Source organism: Pseudorca crassidens, chromosome 16, assembly GCF_039906515.1.
Source record: "Pseudorca crassidens isolate mPseCra1 chromosome 16, mPseCra1.hap1, whole genome shotgun sequence".
Lineage (NCBI taxonomy): Eukaryota > Metazoa > Chordata > Mammalia > Artiodactyla > Delphinidae > Pseudorca > Pseudorca crassidens.
Genome location: NC_090311.1, coordinates 23,761,178 through 23,777,031, shown reverse-complemented (window position 1 = coordinate 23,777,031; position 15,854 = coordinate 23,761,178). Strand labels below are relative to the sequence as shown.

Below are 15,854 nucleotides of genomic sequence, written 5' to 3'. Positions count from 1 at the left end.
AATTGGAGTATTAAATGAAGCAGTGGATTTCAAGTGTTCAGAACAGTGCCTAGGACGTATCGAATACTCAGTACATGTCACCTATTACCATTGTTAATGTTACAGAAATTGAGAACTGCTCTTCTTACACCAGGAGAATATGGTTTGCACATCTCCTTCAAGAGAATCCATAAATAATATGCGTTCACTCTGCATTCACGGAATGAATGAACGCACTCAGGACCCCTGTAGTCCTGCTTGCCAAGCTGACCTCTGACACTTACGAGACTTATGCATTTGGCTTAGTTCCTTAACCTCAGAGCTTCATTTTCCTCATCTGCAAATGAAGTTGTTTTTGGGTTTTTTTTGTTCCCTGCCTTGTGAGTGTGTTGTAAGAATTAGAGAGAATTAGAGATGGAAGATCCCGCTGAGGGCTCAGAGCATAGTCAGGTAGGTTAGTTGTGGTTGTTACTATCTGAGGCCATCACGTGCCTCGAAATTACTCTAGTGCTAAGTCTTTGTAAGCTAACAGACACATAGACATTAAGGATTGGATTCTGAAACTTTCTTGTCCATATACATGAGAATTTACTAGTTCCTTTTCTCTCCCTTTGTCACTCTTGTAACTGGAAGGCTGTTCGCTATCGGGAGAATAATTATGAAGTTATCCTAGGATGGCTTCATTGGCCTGAATGGAGCCTGTCTCTCCAGGATCCTTTTCCATGCATTTCACCTGCCTTCAGGTGTCAGCGATCCTGGCCTCTCTCCTCTCCGCTCCTCACTGCGTCCTCCCACCTCTCACTGAGATGAGGGCTCCCGGAAGCTGTGGGGATGACAGGACATCCCCTGTGCTGTCCCTGTTTGAGGCTCCTGGTGAGGCCACATCTCACGAGGCAGATGGAATTCCAGTCTGGAGAGTCTGCCAATTGCTTTTAGCCATGAGAAGCGCTAGGGTCGGGCTTCCCTGGTGGCGCAGTGGTTGAGAGGCCGCCTGCCGATGCAGGGGACATGGGTTCGTGCCCCGGGCCGGGAAGATCCCACATGCCGCGGAGCGGCTGGGCCTGTGAGCCATGGCCGCTGAGCCTGCGCGTCCGGAGCCTGTGCTCCGCAACGGGAGAGGCCACAGCAGTGAGAGGCCCGCGTACCGCAAAAAAAAAAAAAAAAAGAAGCGCTAGGGTTCTTACTATCCTTACCACTGTGGTTTCAAGCTAGTCGTCGAGGCCTCACATCCTCCCAGGGCCTTAAGGTGTGCAAAGCACTTTCCTAGCCTTGATCGCACAACGGCCCTATGATGTGGAAAAGGCGATTACTCTTGTCCTCGATTTACACCTGAAGGATGGAGGGCAGGGGGCAGGTGTTGTGCCCTCACTCACACTCCCTCTGGCTCCAAGTCTAGTCTGTCCAGTAGCCATTCAGCCAGACCTAGCCCTGAGTCTCTTCACATGCCCGCTCCACAGCTACCCCAGGCTTCCTGCCATGCTTCCTGTACATTCTGAATGCTCGTACCCTTGTGTTGTCCCCTCCATGGAGGTGCTTCCCTTTCCTGCAGTGGCTTGCGCACTGTCTGCTTCCCCCTGCACTTACACCCTCAGTGGGCATCAGTGGTGGTGAGAGAAGCATCTCTAACCCCAGAGGATGTTAAAAGTTTCTCTCTCTCTCTCTCGGTCTCTCTCTCTCTCTCGGTCTCTCTCTCTCAGTCTGTCTCTCTCTTTCTTTCTTTCCTTTACACATGTCTAACTAAGGAGCAGAGAAAGGTAGCCCTGGGAGGATATAGGGCTTAAAAGTGTGTTGTTTGCACATGCCCAAAAGGGCAGCAGCACCTCTGTGATTTCCAAGCTAAGGTGTTGCTGAGAGGAGCTCCCCGTTTTCCATCCCTCTCCCCATTTCTCCCTCCTATCACATCACTTCAGCGGGGACCAGCTACCTCTCCCTCCAATCTGGCTAGAGGCCACCTCGGGAAGCCCCCCTCCAGTTCTGCTTTAGCCAGTGAGGCACATTATTCAGATCTTTCTTCTCTGACGCCATAACCCTGACTCTCCCTGTCAGAGATTTCCTCCCCACAGGTCCACTTAGGGACTGAACATGTTCAAAGATCGAATCATCCTGGACCCCTTTCCTCTGTCCTTCCCTCTGGGAACTGACTTTCTAGTTCCTGTGATCAGCGGCATTTGTTTCAGGGGTCCTTTCAATTGACCCAAGATACTCCCAAAACAGTCTTCACTGGGAGCCTTGGATTCTCACCACCACCACACCTCCAAAATCAATCTGGGTCAAGCTTTGAAAGAGAGGCTTAGGATGTAGGCAGAACCGGCTCCTGAAGAGGGCAAGAGGTGATGAGACAGAGCCTGAGAAGCCATGACAGGGCTGGCAGATTCCAGCTCTAGGGGGACTTTATACCCACTTCCCCCCTCTCTGCCACCCTTGGTAGACGTGACTAATAGATCACCGAACTCTATTCTGTTGAAACCAAATATGGCTTCAGGATCCTTCTTAGCACAATGTCCCAGGCAGCCATCATTAAAAGACTCAAGTTGACATTTTCTGCCCCGTCCCTCTTTTCTTTCTTCATCTGTGTCTTCTAAAACCTGGATCTGAAGAGTGGAATTCCAAATTCCAGACACATCTCCTGAGAGCCGCTCACCATGCCTGTCCCCACCCCACTGATACTGACTGCCTGAGCCCTGAGCCCCAGGGGTATTTTTGGAAGCCTGAGGGTCAAAACAAGTTGGCTAGCTGTGTGCTCCCTGATGCCGATGGGAGCTTGACAAGCTGTAGCCCGCCTTGAAATTCTCATCTTGAAGCATTAAATGTCAGCAGCTCCATTAACATTTTCATTATTGCATTTTTATTGTGCTCTTATTTAGGCTACTGATGTGAAGGGAGCTAACATTCCCTTCATGCTATTTTTAAAGAAAACATATCCGCCTCAGTGGTAAATTCTTACATGTTTAGGGTACTTTTCCTGCTTCTCAAGACCCCCCCAAATGCACATCAACATCAGAACATGATTCGTTCACTTTTTTACTCATTCGTTTGTTGCAGTTACTTATCGAGCAACTCACTTCCAAGTTTGGGGCACTGTTCTGGGCTCAGGGGCTGTGTGGGCAAATTTGGGCAATACAGATAGACTAGGAAATCTTAACCACTTTCTTTTTTTTTTTTTTTTGCGGTACGCGGGCCTCTCACTGTCGTGGCCTCTCCCATTGCGGAGCACAGGCTCCGGACGCGCAGGCTCAGCGGCCGTGGCTCAGCCGCTCTGCGGCACGTGGGATCTTCCCGTACCGGGGCACGAACCCGCGTCCCCTGCATCGGCAGGCAGACTCTCAACCACTGCGCCACCAGGGAAGCCCGACCACTTTTTTGTTTTTAATAAACATAACCACAAGGTGATGAAGTATTAATACAAGGGGAAGAAAAAGAAGGGGAGAGGAAGAAACGGCGTGAAGGGATAAAGTGTAGTCAGGCTGGGCATAAACCAGGTGACTTCTCCTGCCATGCTGGATGGCCATGGTCTGCTGAATATTGTCATATTCTTTTGGGCACTGGATAATTTTCGTTACATAGTCTATACTAATGGATTACTCAACTGCCTATACTAATGGATTACTCAACTGCCTGGCACTCAAGAAACATATTGGCAAGTTTACTTGGAAACACACACACACACACACACACACACACACACTCATACACACACCAGTTTTTCATAGGCTAAATTTATACATGAGGAGGAAGGTGTTCCTAGAGGCAGCATGATAGTTTTCTCTTCTCTTTGCCACCATCAAGATTAATTTTCAAGAGATTAATGGTATGAATGAGTAGTTCAAGAGGTCCAAGCTTATCCATATTTGGTCTTTGAGTGTTACCATTTAAAGATGCATCCCTGTCATATTATTTATTTATTCATTTTTTTCCCGTGTTAGGTTATCTTCCTGCTGGGTTTTTGATATGGCATCAAAGACAGACTGTACGAATCTATTCTAAAAATAACTTGGAAAATCTTTACTCTCTGCTACCCCCTCACCCAACCCCAAGCACACGTCATCTGTAAACCGCCTGACAATTTCAAATGATCTGCTTCTGTTTCAGGCAACATTGGCGCAGAGCTCTCATATACTGATATCAACGTGTTCATCTCTTCCGATGGGGGCAACACATGGAGACAGGTAACTGGGAGATTCGGGGGCAGGGAGGAACCATTTAGGGCAAGTTCTGCCAACATCTTTCTTATAGATTCTCAGGCTTGTTATGACTTTTTGGGTGCAAAAAAACTGAAGCAGCCCTTCTATTTGGTCAATGTAGCTGGCAGATTAGATGGGCAATGGGAAGAGCTGGGCAGGGCATAAGAAAAACTGGGATTTTCCCAATTTGTTCATTCTTTCATTCAGCAACATGTATGGAACAGACCAGATGCGAATTACCGTGCCGGTGTGAGTAGATGCAGCCAATAAAACAGTTTCTATCGTTAATGTGCCACGGGGTCTTGGCAAGTAGGTGTCTTTACGTTTCTGGGTCTGTTTCTTTATCTACAAGAGGAAGGCGGTAGAATGCTAAGACCAGCAAAGCCGTGGAAGTCTGTGATGGCTTCAGTATTATGTAGGCCCATGTTAAGTATGAGACAGCTTAATAGTTACATGACCACATGAAAAATTAATTCAGTTTTACAAACTTTTTCTTGCAGCCCTGTCCAATAGAACTTTGAACAGTGATGGAAATGTTCTGCATCTATACCGTCCCATGTGGCTAGTGTGACAGAGGAACCGAATGTTTTATTTTAATCAATTTAAATTTAAGTTGTCTCATGTGGCTACTATATTGGACAACACAGATTTATACAATGTCAACTGGGTGTCAGGTATAAACCTGAGGAGGCAGTTGAATACTTTGGAGTCCCTTTCCTCGTGGAGCTCAGAATTAAGCAGAGGACACAGGTTCATAAATAACTAACTGTAGTTTAGAGCGGTTGCGTTATTTTAGTGGCATTATTTGCTTGCGGAGAAGAAGGAGGAATTGATTCTCCTTGGGGAAACTGGGAAAGGCTTCACAAGAAGAGGTGACGTTTTACTGAGTCTTAAAGGTGAGAAGGTTTCTATCTGAGGAAGACGAAGAGCACTAAATGTCTTAGGGATGAAGGTGAAGCCACCATCTGAAATCTACTTGCACAAGCTTCTGTTTGGGTCCCTTAGTGAAGATTATCATCTCCATCACCAACATTATCATCGCCACCCCCATTGCCACCACTGTCACTACTACCACCCTCAAAAAATAAATTACCCAGGACCTACTAGACACAAGTCCTATATTAACTACTGTAAGGCCTGCAACAAAGAATAAGTTAAGATTCCTGCCCACAAGGGGATCAGGTAGATGAGGAACAGACACATAAAATAAGAACATACCTTAAAAATATAAGATACTCTCTTACAAGTGCCGAATGGGGTAGCAACTGGAATGTAAACTCTTCTGGTCTAGCAGCTCCCAACAGACAAACCATTGTCCCTCCAACACAAGAAATAGCTCACCTGGCCAGGTGGCCACGGTTACATTCTTTCCTTATGTTGTCACCAGTTTGGTTTTCTTTTCTCTTTTCCCAAACAACTTAGGATTCCAGCTTCCACTACATTGCTGGACAGGGCAAGAGTTAGCCGTGGCCAGAATGATACAACAGAGAGGAAAGTGTGAAGAAAATAACTTCTCTCTCCTCCTCAGTGCCAAGAATCTTCTTGTAGTCCTTACCCTCAGACTTCAGTCCAGTGTTTCTGTTACGTGGCTTTGAGCTCTGGAGAGAAAAGCTAGCATTACGGGCTCAGAGTCTGTGTTTATATCTGACATATAAATGAATATCCCTTAAGTCTTTCGTGCATTAAGGCTCACCATTAGTGTGGGCATTTAAAGGCAAATATGAGAAATAAAACCAATTGAAAGGTTTAGGCCTGAGAGTCCATTTACTTTCCTCTGTGGTGTTCCCTAGGACATGTTTATAGGAGACACCACTCCTATTCTCTCCCTTTTAAGTCTACTTATACTCTCTTACCCCTTCTAGTACTTCTCACTTAACCCACCACCCCAACCTCTCCATCCAGGCTGTAAGAGCCACCATTAGTGGTTAAGAGCTAGAGGAAGTCTCCAGTTCCACTTTCATCTAGATGATCTAGAGGAGAGAACTGGTTCTCCGGTGGAGAAGTATTCTTTCTGTCTTAGGTTGAAGACTTAAAAGTCATAAACTGTAGAAGTGTTGCTATATGTGGGGTTAGGTCTAAACTAAGGCTCTGAGACTTGCATCATGGCAGGTGCCTAGTAAATGCCTGTGTAGATGGATGGCTGGATCACTGAATGAGTGAATGAGTGAGTGGATGGGTGAATAGGTAATGGACAAATAAACCAAAGAATCAGTAACTCTGGGTCCGAGGAAGCATGGTGTCCTAGTGAGCATTTAGAGTGAGGATGCCCTAGCACTAAACTTAAGTCTTCATCCAACTTGCATGGGAACTTAGGAGGTGGTGGCGAAGTCTGAGAACTCAGTCATCACGTCGATCATAATGTCTCCAGGTCTAAAAGGAATTGTCCTTTAAGTTCATAGATAATTTATAAACATTATAAATGTTTATAAGACACCATTTATAAATTAGCAAACGTCTCATTTGAAAAGATGAGAAAGACACAGGCCATTTATAAATTAGCAAACGTCTCATTTGAAAAGATGAGAAAGAGAAAGCTGAGTAGCCAGTTACTCAGATGAAAAGAGGGGAAGTTTCTGAAGTCATATTTTCCATTGAGTTATCTAGTTGAGCATGCGTCTTGTTGCCTGAACCTCTGGTGGCACACTGGCTCACAGTACTGGGGAAAGAGCCCTGGAAATGCCACTTGAGTAGCCGAGGGACAATTGTTTGTTCTCTACAAGCCCATTTCCTCATCTATTAAATGGGGATGACATTACTTGCCAAACTTCCTGATAGGGTTGTTGGCAGGGGCGGAATCTAGATGAAACAATATATGTGAAAAACTTTGTAAACTGTCAAGCACTATGCAAATGTAAGGCGTTGCTATGATTGTTATTGTTGTTGTTGTTCCAGATCTTTGATGAAGAGTACAATGTCTGGTTCCTAGACTGGGGTGGCGTCCTCGTGGCCATGAAACACACACCTCTGCCAGTCAGGCATTTGTGGTAAGGACAGCTCCCTACCCTATTAATGAGCAACGTTTTAGTGGAAAAGGTTGGGACAAGTTATTCTGCATGATTTTCTACCCGTTGTACCCATTTCTTCATCCATTTCTTCATCCATCCATCCATTTGATGTACATTACATCATCCAACTCTTTGGTAACAGTAGCAGGCCAGACGATTTAGATGGGGAAGTATAATGAATACAGTGGGGTGGTAGGAATGGGTGCTCAGATGAGCCAGAAATGAGCAGGAAGGGCCTTCAAGTTCAAGCAGTCAAGATTAACAGTCCAAAATACAGGAGCTGGACATTGCTGTAAGAAGAGGGTTAGGTGCATGTAGCAATACTAAGTTCAGTTCTAGACCAGTTGAAGTTGAGATATCTAGGAACATTCAAGCAGAGGTGAAGATCAGTTGTCAGATACATTCGTCTGAAGGTCAGGAGAGAGGTCTGGGATGACACTTTAGATTTGGAGTCACTAGCCGTTAGGTGGTAGTTAAAGCCATGTCCGTAGGCTGCACGCCTCATGAAAGTGGGTACAAAAGGGAGAAAACAGGGACTCCTGTGGAATACTGTTGAATACCAACATGCAGAGCAGAGGAAGAAATTATAGGAGAGGCTAAGGAGAAATAGCCAAAAAAGATAAAAACACAGGAGAAATGTTTTCATGGATGCTGAAGGAAGGGGTGATCAATAGCACCAAATTCTATAATCAGAATAGATTTTGCGGAGTGAAAAACAATCTAGAATTAAGCAATGTAAGAGGTCATTGGTGATCTTTGTTAGGGTAGATTCACAAGAGAGGTGGGGTTGAAAGGTAGAGTGCAGTATATGAATGAGTAGATGAATGAATGACAAAGAATGAAGTAAAGTAGAGACAATGTAGATAATCCTTCCCAAGAAAGTAGATTATGGAATGCAGTTGAGTGTATGTATGTAAGACCCTCCAGGGAAGACAAAGAGTTGAGTGAGAATATATTATGATGATGATGATGTTTTTGTTTTTGGCAGAGGATGGATAAGTATCGTGTATGTTTATATCCTGAAGGGAAAGAATTTCAGGCTTCAAATTCAGCAGAACGAACATTTGAAAGAGTGAATGTCTGGTAGTAGAGGGAATGCTATCTAGAATACAGTTGTTGGGATTCACCATGGGCTGGAAGATGGATGCTGGCATAACTCCCAGGCCCTTGATTTTGGGAGACTAACCCTTTCAGAGTAAGAGTTTTACTTCGAAGCATCAGTTTGTAATCAGGAAAAGAAAAAATCAGCTTAGGATCCCCAGGTACCAAATTCAAGCTTCAGCCACCTTGGCAAGGATTTAAAGTTTCTCTTAGTTTGGCCAATTATTACGTTAAAGCCGTTTGTAGAAAAAAAACAAAAACAAAAACAACACACACACACACACACACACAAACAGTGCCCTGCCAACTCAAGCATGAGCTTGAAGAAGTTCCTAATGTAATTGTTTATCATCCTTTTACTACTGCTTTTGTAATTTTTGGGTAGTATCAGAAGAGTGGAATTACTTGATAGTAATGATAGTCAGCATTTACTCAGGGATTATTAAATTCCAGGCACTGTTCTAGGCCCTTTCCATGAATTACCTAAGTTCCTTCTTGAAACCACCCTATGCATTTTCCTGTGGGTACTCTTTTTATCGTAGCATTAAAATGCAGACATGCTAAATACTTTGCTCAGAGCTACACAGCTAGTACCTTGCAGCACCAAGTTGGGTTTCTATCATGGTTGCTCTTCTCTTTTACCTGCCAATTTTCCAGATACTTTAATGAGTACACAGAGGCTTATCACATGGTCTCTGTCCTCTGGGAGATCATAGTCAAGATAAGGAACTTAGTCCAAGCAGTGTCTACGAAAGGATGCTGACTGTGTGCATTGCTGGAATCCTGAGGCCGGATAGAGCCCCCCGCCGGTGTGTGAGGGGGTCTTTGTGCAGCAGGTGATGTGAGGGCTGATCCTTGATAAAAGGATTCCAGGAGTAGAAGTGATGGGAGGAAAGCCAAGGGAAGGGAAAACTCTGACGAAGCCTGGAATTCAGGAGATGTAGGGAGTACTCAGAAGACTATGTGGTTGGAATCAAGCATGTGAGTAAGTAATGGTGGGTAGGCCTCAGAAGAACTTAAACGCCAGTTTAAGGGCTTCAGGTTGAATCCGTAGATAATTCCTTTTTTTTTTTTTTTTTTTACATCTTTATTGGAGTATAATTGCTTTACAGTGGTGTGTTAGTTTCTGCTTTATAACAAAGTGCATCAGTTATACATATACATATGTTCCCATATCTCTTCCCTCTTGCGTCTCCCTCCCTCCCACCCTCTCTTTATGTAGGTAATTCCTTCTGCTACCGAGACCGCTCTCTCTGTGGTGAGAAGAGTTCTCTCTATTGAGGACTGAGTAGGACTTATACACTCAGGGAGGGCAGCTTGACTCTTAAGACAAGTTTGTTGTTTTTTAACCAAGAAAAGTAACATTCCTTGGTCGTTATCATTGTGTTCTAAGCACCTCTATCTAAATCTCAATGACGTAATTGATAAATGCCCTGCAGACAGATACAGCTGGCAGATTTCCTCCCCGTAAGTCCTGGGAGAAGAGGGTGGCAATCCCATCTTACCCTTGACTGTCACCCTCCTGCTCTCTCTCCTTCATGTGGTAGGGACTTAGCGCTCACTTCATGGTTGAATTTTAGAGACTTTTACACAAAAGTTGCCTTGTCCTAAGGAAGACAGGAGTTTGCTGTTGTTGTTATTTCTTTTTGGTGACAGGAGAGGAGAGGACATTTGGCATGGAGCAGAGGAATAGAGAAGGTTTTGGCTTTGGCGAATCTTAGCATCCTTACCTCTTGAGCATTCAGTCTGTTCTGCAGTGGTTTCTCTCCAGAGGCCTGATCACTTCTAGAAGGAATACTTGTCTAGTCTGGAGGGAAACCATCCAAGTTGGGAAAATCAGTATTCACTCAGGGATATGTAAGTAGGATCAAATCCTGCCTTTCAAAGGCATTAATACAAAGTTTGAGTTTCCCCTTATTCCATGAAATATCTCTTTTGTTGGTAAAAAATATTTATTGAGCTCAGAAGAATAGCTGCCTCCCATTGAATTTCCTCTTATAATAGTCATGCTAATACTAACCTCCATTTGTTCACCTACTTCAAGTTACAAAGGATTCGAGATGATTTTTCAAACTAAGCTTTGGAAATAGAGTTTTCTCCATTTAAAGGATGTTCATGCTGTCATTTATCATAAATGCTACAAATGCTTCCCTGAACTTTGATACCACCCATGACTTCTGCTTACTTGCCTGTCTCTGAATGCCCTTCTCCGAAACAGTCCCTGTGACCGTCATGTGCCAGCTACTGAGTGTGTGTGCTAGCAAACAACAGTGGCACTTAACTCATTCAGGAATTCTTATTTTTTTTAATTTTATTATTTTTTAAACATCTTTATTGGAGTATAATTGCTTTACATTGTTGTGTTAGTTGCTGTTGTATAACAGAGTGGATCAGCTATACGTATACATATATCCCCATATCCCCTCCCTCTTGCATCTCCCTCCCACCCTCCCTATCCCACCCCTCTAGGTGGTCACAAAGCACCGAGCTGATCTCCCTGTGCATTTTGTGCTCATCTTTCGAGGCTAAGTAAGTGTTCTGTAGGGGCCTGACCTTATCATGATCATCAATGTTTCCTTATAAACTTCTTGACTAATTCTGTCTCTGGCTGGCTTATGAATTGCAAGCTTGTGAAACTCAAATGCAGTTTCTTCATCACCAGTAGCTTCTAATTAAGTTACAACCCTCAGGGTAAACACAGAGCTCATTTGAAGTGGAAGAAAGGTTAAGTGATCAGTTCATTGTTCTTTTCAGTAGTAGGTCTCAGACTCACCGTACGTTATTTTGGCAGCATATACAAATGTATATATATTTGCATAGGAAAAAGATACTGGCCTACCCACTCTCCCACAAGGGTATAGTGGCTCTCGAATTTAAATAATAGCTACATCGCCTTTCAGAGAAAATGAGAATCATAATTGAAAAGCTGGGGAAACGTTAGCTAGGCTAACAAGGCATGCTGTTTCCTATAAATTGAAGTGATAGGTAGCTAGATATGCATGAAGACAAAACAGCACACAAATGAACCCATCCATTTGTGACCGTGTACATTTAAATGCATTGAGATTAGAACCTAAGTGCTATTTCAGGGAAGCCCTCCATCCGGTATTACCAGTATTACCTTTGTACCTTAGAAGCATCAGAGTGAAATGAACAATGGCGCCCCATGGAATGCAGCGCTGTAATGAAAACTCACAATAGACAGAGCTACTCACGGGAGGGTAAGCTGGGGTCCTACCGTTTGCTTAGCCCTGACAAGCTGTCAGTGTCTCCTTTCAAAGGGAGGTTCTTGGAAACTAAAACCAACATCACCTGGCCGTTCTTGTTCCTTTGCTCTTCTGTAAATGGTGGTGAACACTGGCATTCTGTTCATAGAAACATTCACATGAAAACAATAGTTCCAGCCAATACGTGCCTCTGAGAGGCGAAAGTGCATGTGCTACTCTGAAGGACTTCTGTGTGGCTACAATGCCATCACCTCATGCGGTTGGGATAATAAAAAATAGAGCAGTGCACCCACCAAAAAGAGGAACATTGATCCTCATTGGCCATTATAACTCTATTTCTGTGCTAGAGTGTTCCGGGGAGGACTCTGACTGTTCTTGGAAGATTCTATTCCTTTTAGTGGCACTTACCTCAATATTATAAAGTCATCAATTCATGGAGTAAGGAAGGGTCTTGGAGTCTAGTCTAGTTTCACACATACTACAGCAGATACCTCTGTGACACCTAAGAGTGACACCCCACTTCACCAGGACGGCACAGAGCTGACCAATTTGAGTGAGTTTCCACCCTGTATGTTGGCTTTAGTTGTTAGGAAGATTGTTTTGTGCTGAGCAATAACGAATCTACTTGTAATTTCTGTCCATCAGTCCTTGTTCTGCATCCCAGACCTATGCAGAGTAAGTCAGCTCCAGAAATGCATGCGATTTTTAGAGTCCTACACCTATAAAGGACCTCAAGAGATGGCTGTGTCTAGGCTTTCTGAGTTCTGGGAACTGATCAGATACACAATTCAAGACAGATTGCATGTATTTGTTCATTTATTTCTCACATATTCATTGAGCCTATACTATTTATCCAGCACTAGTAGAGGGGCTGGGATATACCAAAGGACAAGACAAAGTACTTGGGAGCTTACATTCTTGTTCAAATATTTGACTTTCCTTTTTAGAACAATTATAAGAATAGAAATCTTTTTTTACCTTATTCTATCTGTATTGTTTAATTGATATTTTCATGCATCTATCCACATTCTCTCTGATTTCATTCGCAGATGTTACCCCTTTTCAGTAGGCAACAGTAGCTCGAGATTGTTGAACTGTTTTGTGTGTTGAACTATTTGGAAGCTTTCTTACTAAAAAAGTTAAAAGGTGATGGTAAATGATTCAGCTCTTATTCTTCTTTCCCCTAAGCTATCTTCAGATCATATAACCTGTTTCTAGAACAACTTGTTTCTTACTTTTAATCACATTGATTGTCAGTTTTCTACAATGATTGGAACTGAACATAGTATTGAGGACCTGGTGGAAGGATAATTTCTTTTATTATTCATGCTCCCTGTCTGTGAACACACGCTAGACTCACGGTGCCTTTGATTATCACAATAGGGACACTGCTGGAATATATTTACCTTGTGATTAACAATCACCTCAGCTTTGTTTTGTTTTGTTTTTCAGCTTGAGCTTCTCATTAGTTACTCTTTTTCCTTTCTCTGCGGTGGGGCTCTTTGTTTTTTCATTTTAATGAAGCATTCTGCTTTAAGTTGGTCCTCTCCTATACGTGACTGCCAAATCTACATCCCTGGCTTTGATCTGCCTCCAGAAATCCAGATCCATCCATCCGAAGGTCCTCTTGACAGTGTTACAACACGGAAATCCAAAAAGCATCTCAACCTTGACGTGGACCAAACAGAAACAAACAAATAAACAAAAAGCTTTGCTTCTCCTGTTCTTTACATTCCCCTTTCCCAGTTGCTTAACCCCCCAAAACCATGTTGTCTGTGACTTCTCTCTTTTGTTCAAGCAAAATCCTATTGACTTCATCTGGAAAAATAGCCTAAAAATCTTATTGACTTTACGTGTAAAAATATCCTCAACCTTTCGTCCCTTTCTGTGTCCACTATTAAAACCATTATCCAAGCCCCTTCTCTTACTTGGTCTCTTATAATTGCCATGCGTCCCCCACCGATTCATCTCCTTGCATCAACTTTGGGGCCTGACAATCCATTCACCACAAAGAAACCATCTTGTAAAGGTTAAATCAAATCATCTCTCTCCCATTTCAGCTGGGGACAAGGTCCTTTGTAATCTGGCCCAGCCTTACTTTCTTGACTCCACTTCCTCCTATTAATCCCTTTCCCACTAATCTACAACCACCAACCATCTTTCTGTCCTTCCCATACAGCAACTTCATTTCACACCAGGTTTGCCCTCCAGAATGGCTCTCACCTTGATCTTTGCATAGCAAATTCCTTACTATCATTCAGATCTCAGTTTAAATGTCACCTCCTCAGAGAGGAGAACTTTCTTAAATTTTCAATATAAAGTAGCTTCACTCACTCTCTATCATATCCCTCTATTTGAACTGTCTTCATGACACTTATTTTTAACATTTTTTTGTACCCATTTATCTCCATATTGTTTGTCTCCTCAAACTAGAATGTAAGTTCCACTGAAGCTAGGGCCTTCCCTTTCTTGTTCATTGCTATATCCCCAGAACAGTGGCCACTGCCAACCAGGCACATGGTAGATGTCAATAAATATTTGCTAGGTGAATTCTATTTTCTTTTCGTTCTATAGTCCTGTCTTGTTACTATTTAGAAGTCAATTGTAACTTTACCCCTGTCTCCCTGAGTACTGGCAGTCTTATCAATTTCAATTTCACCTGTCGGCCTAATAAGGGCTTCCCTATTCCTTTGTCTTGGCCATTAATAAGCTATTGAATAGAGGAGGAGAAGGTGGGTCCCGTGGGGTTACCATTCAATACAGTTACTTCAGAACATCTAAAAACTCCTAGTCATCTGAAAGAATAGCTCTCACAAATGACAGACCCAAGTTTCTGATACTCAAGAGATTAAATTTTATAATGTATTTTTTTGGAGTTTCTTTGGGAGTTTTGGTTTTAATAATTATCTCAGCATGAAATATTCGGGTGTTAGAAATTACTGTTCTCAGAAAGTCACCTGAATAGCACAAACCTGGGCTTCCTAGTGGTACGTTGACTGTAGATTATAGTCACAGCATTCATTCCTCACCCTGGCTCTGGAGAACTGTCCCCTGGCCTATGCTAATTTTATGTCATCCTTAGACTTTGGTTATTGTATATGCTAGCCTTTCCTCCTGGATGTTGGCATTTCCTAGTGTTTTTGCTGATCCCATTCTTCCATCTAATCCATGCTTTTGCTCCTTCCATATGGATTCAGTTCATACAGCATGCTTTTATCTTCCACACCCTATCTCTCCACCTTGGGCTCAGTGTTTCTTTGGAGCTTACGTCTTAGAACTCAGAGCTCAGAAGGCTGTGATGGCCCCTCTGTTTCTGTTACTTTGTGGTGTCTTATCTTCATGTATAAAGTAAAGATGACTGTCCTCTGCCCTCTTAATGGCAGTGGTGTGAAGGCTCCTCCTTCCCTGGGATGTGGTGGCACTCAACTGCAAGTTTTTCTGCTAATGTTAATCACTGACCTTCATCAGTAAGGAAACTCTGAGAATGAGATAAGGATGGAGGTCTTCAACCACTTTGGCTTCTTCCTATCAAGACAATAATCAATCCAAAGTCATCAAAATAAACAAACCAAAAACTAAACAAATATCTTTTTGTACCCTCTGGACTTATCAGACAGACTTAACTAGTTAGTGGCCATGACATACTTTGAAATACCTACAATTATTTTAGGAACCAGGAGGGTACATAGCATGAAAGGTAAGTCCATTCCCAGTTATGCTCTTGTTTCCACCTTTGAATGAGGAACCCATTTCCAAGAGAAGCAGTTCAGATCTGCCCGACTTCCTCTGGTTCAGCTTCAGTGATTATTTAGCCTTCAGCCTATTAAAAAAAAAAAAAAAAAAAAAAAGGCTGAAATGGCCAAGTCCTTAAAAGTCAAGACAATATTGACTTGTCTATACATTAGATCATCGGACTATACATTAGATCTCCAAGAACTCATTCATCTTGCATAACTGAAACTTTGTACCCTTTGACCAACATCTCCTCATTTCTTCCTCCTGCCCACCCTCCACTCCCACCCCCTCAGAAACCAGCTTCATGTGGCCAATGTTTCACTATATCCCTATCTATCTATCTATCTATCTATCTATATCAAAGCATCAAGTTATACACTTTAAATATATACAGTTTTTGTATGTCAACGATATCTCAGTAAAGTTGTTCATAAAAAGTCAAGACAGATACTGATAATTTAGGAACTCATAAAAACTTTTATAACCTCTGCCTGCTTTTTGTTTGTAGAAGTGGACCTCAGTATACCAGAAATACAAAACTTCTTATTGCATGAGACTAGTTTTTCTAGCTGGGTAAAGAGATTGACTTTGTAATTTTTTTTTTTTTGCAGTATGCGGGCCTCTCA

The 15,854-nt window shown here is 42.8% G+C and overlaps 1 protein-coding gene across 2 annotated transcripts in view; it reads left to right on the top strand.

Moving 5' to 3' along the window:
- The window catches only part of SORCS3 (sortilin related VPS10 domain containing receptor 3), a 583,956-nt gene that overhangs the window by 495,249 nt on the left and 72,853 nt on the right, over positions 1-15,854 (top strand). For both annotated transcript variants that reach the window (XM_067709471.1, XM_067709472.1), the window contains exons 12-13: positions 4,069-4,145; positions 7,053-7,144. In XM_067709471.1, the coding sequence (XP_067565572.1) occupies positions 4,069-4,145; positions 7,053-7,144 (169 nt within the window). The remainder of the gene's footprint in view (positions 1-4,068; positions 4,146-7,052; positions 7,145-15,854) is intronic.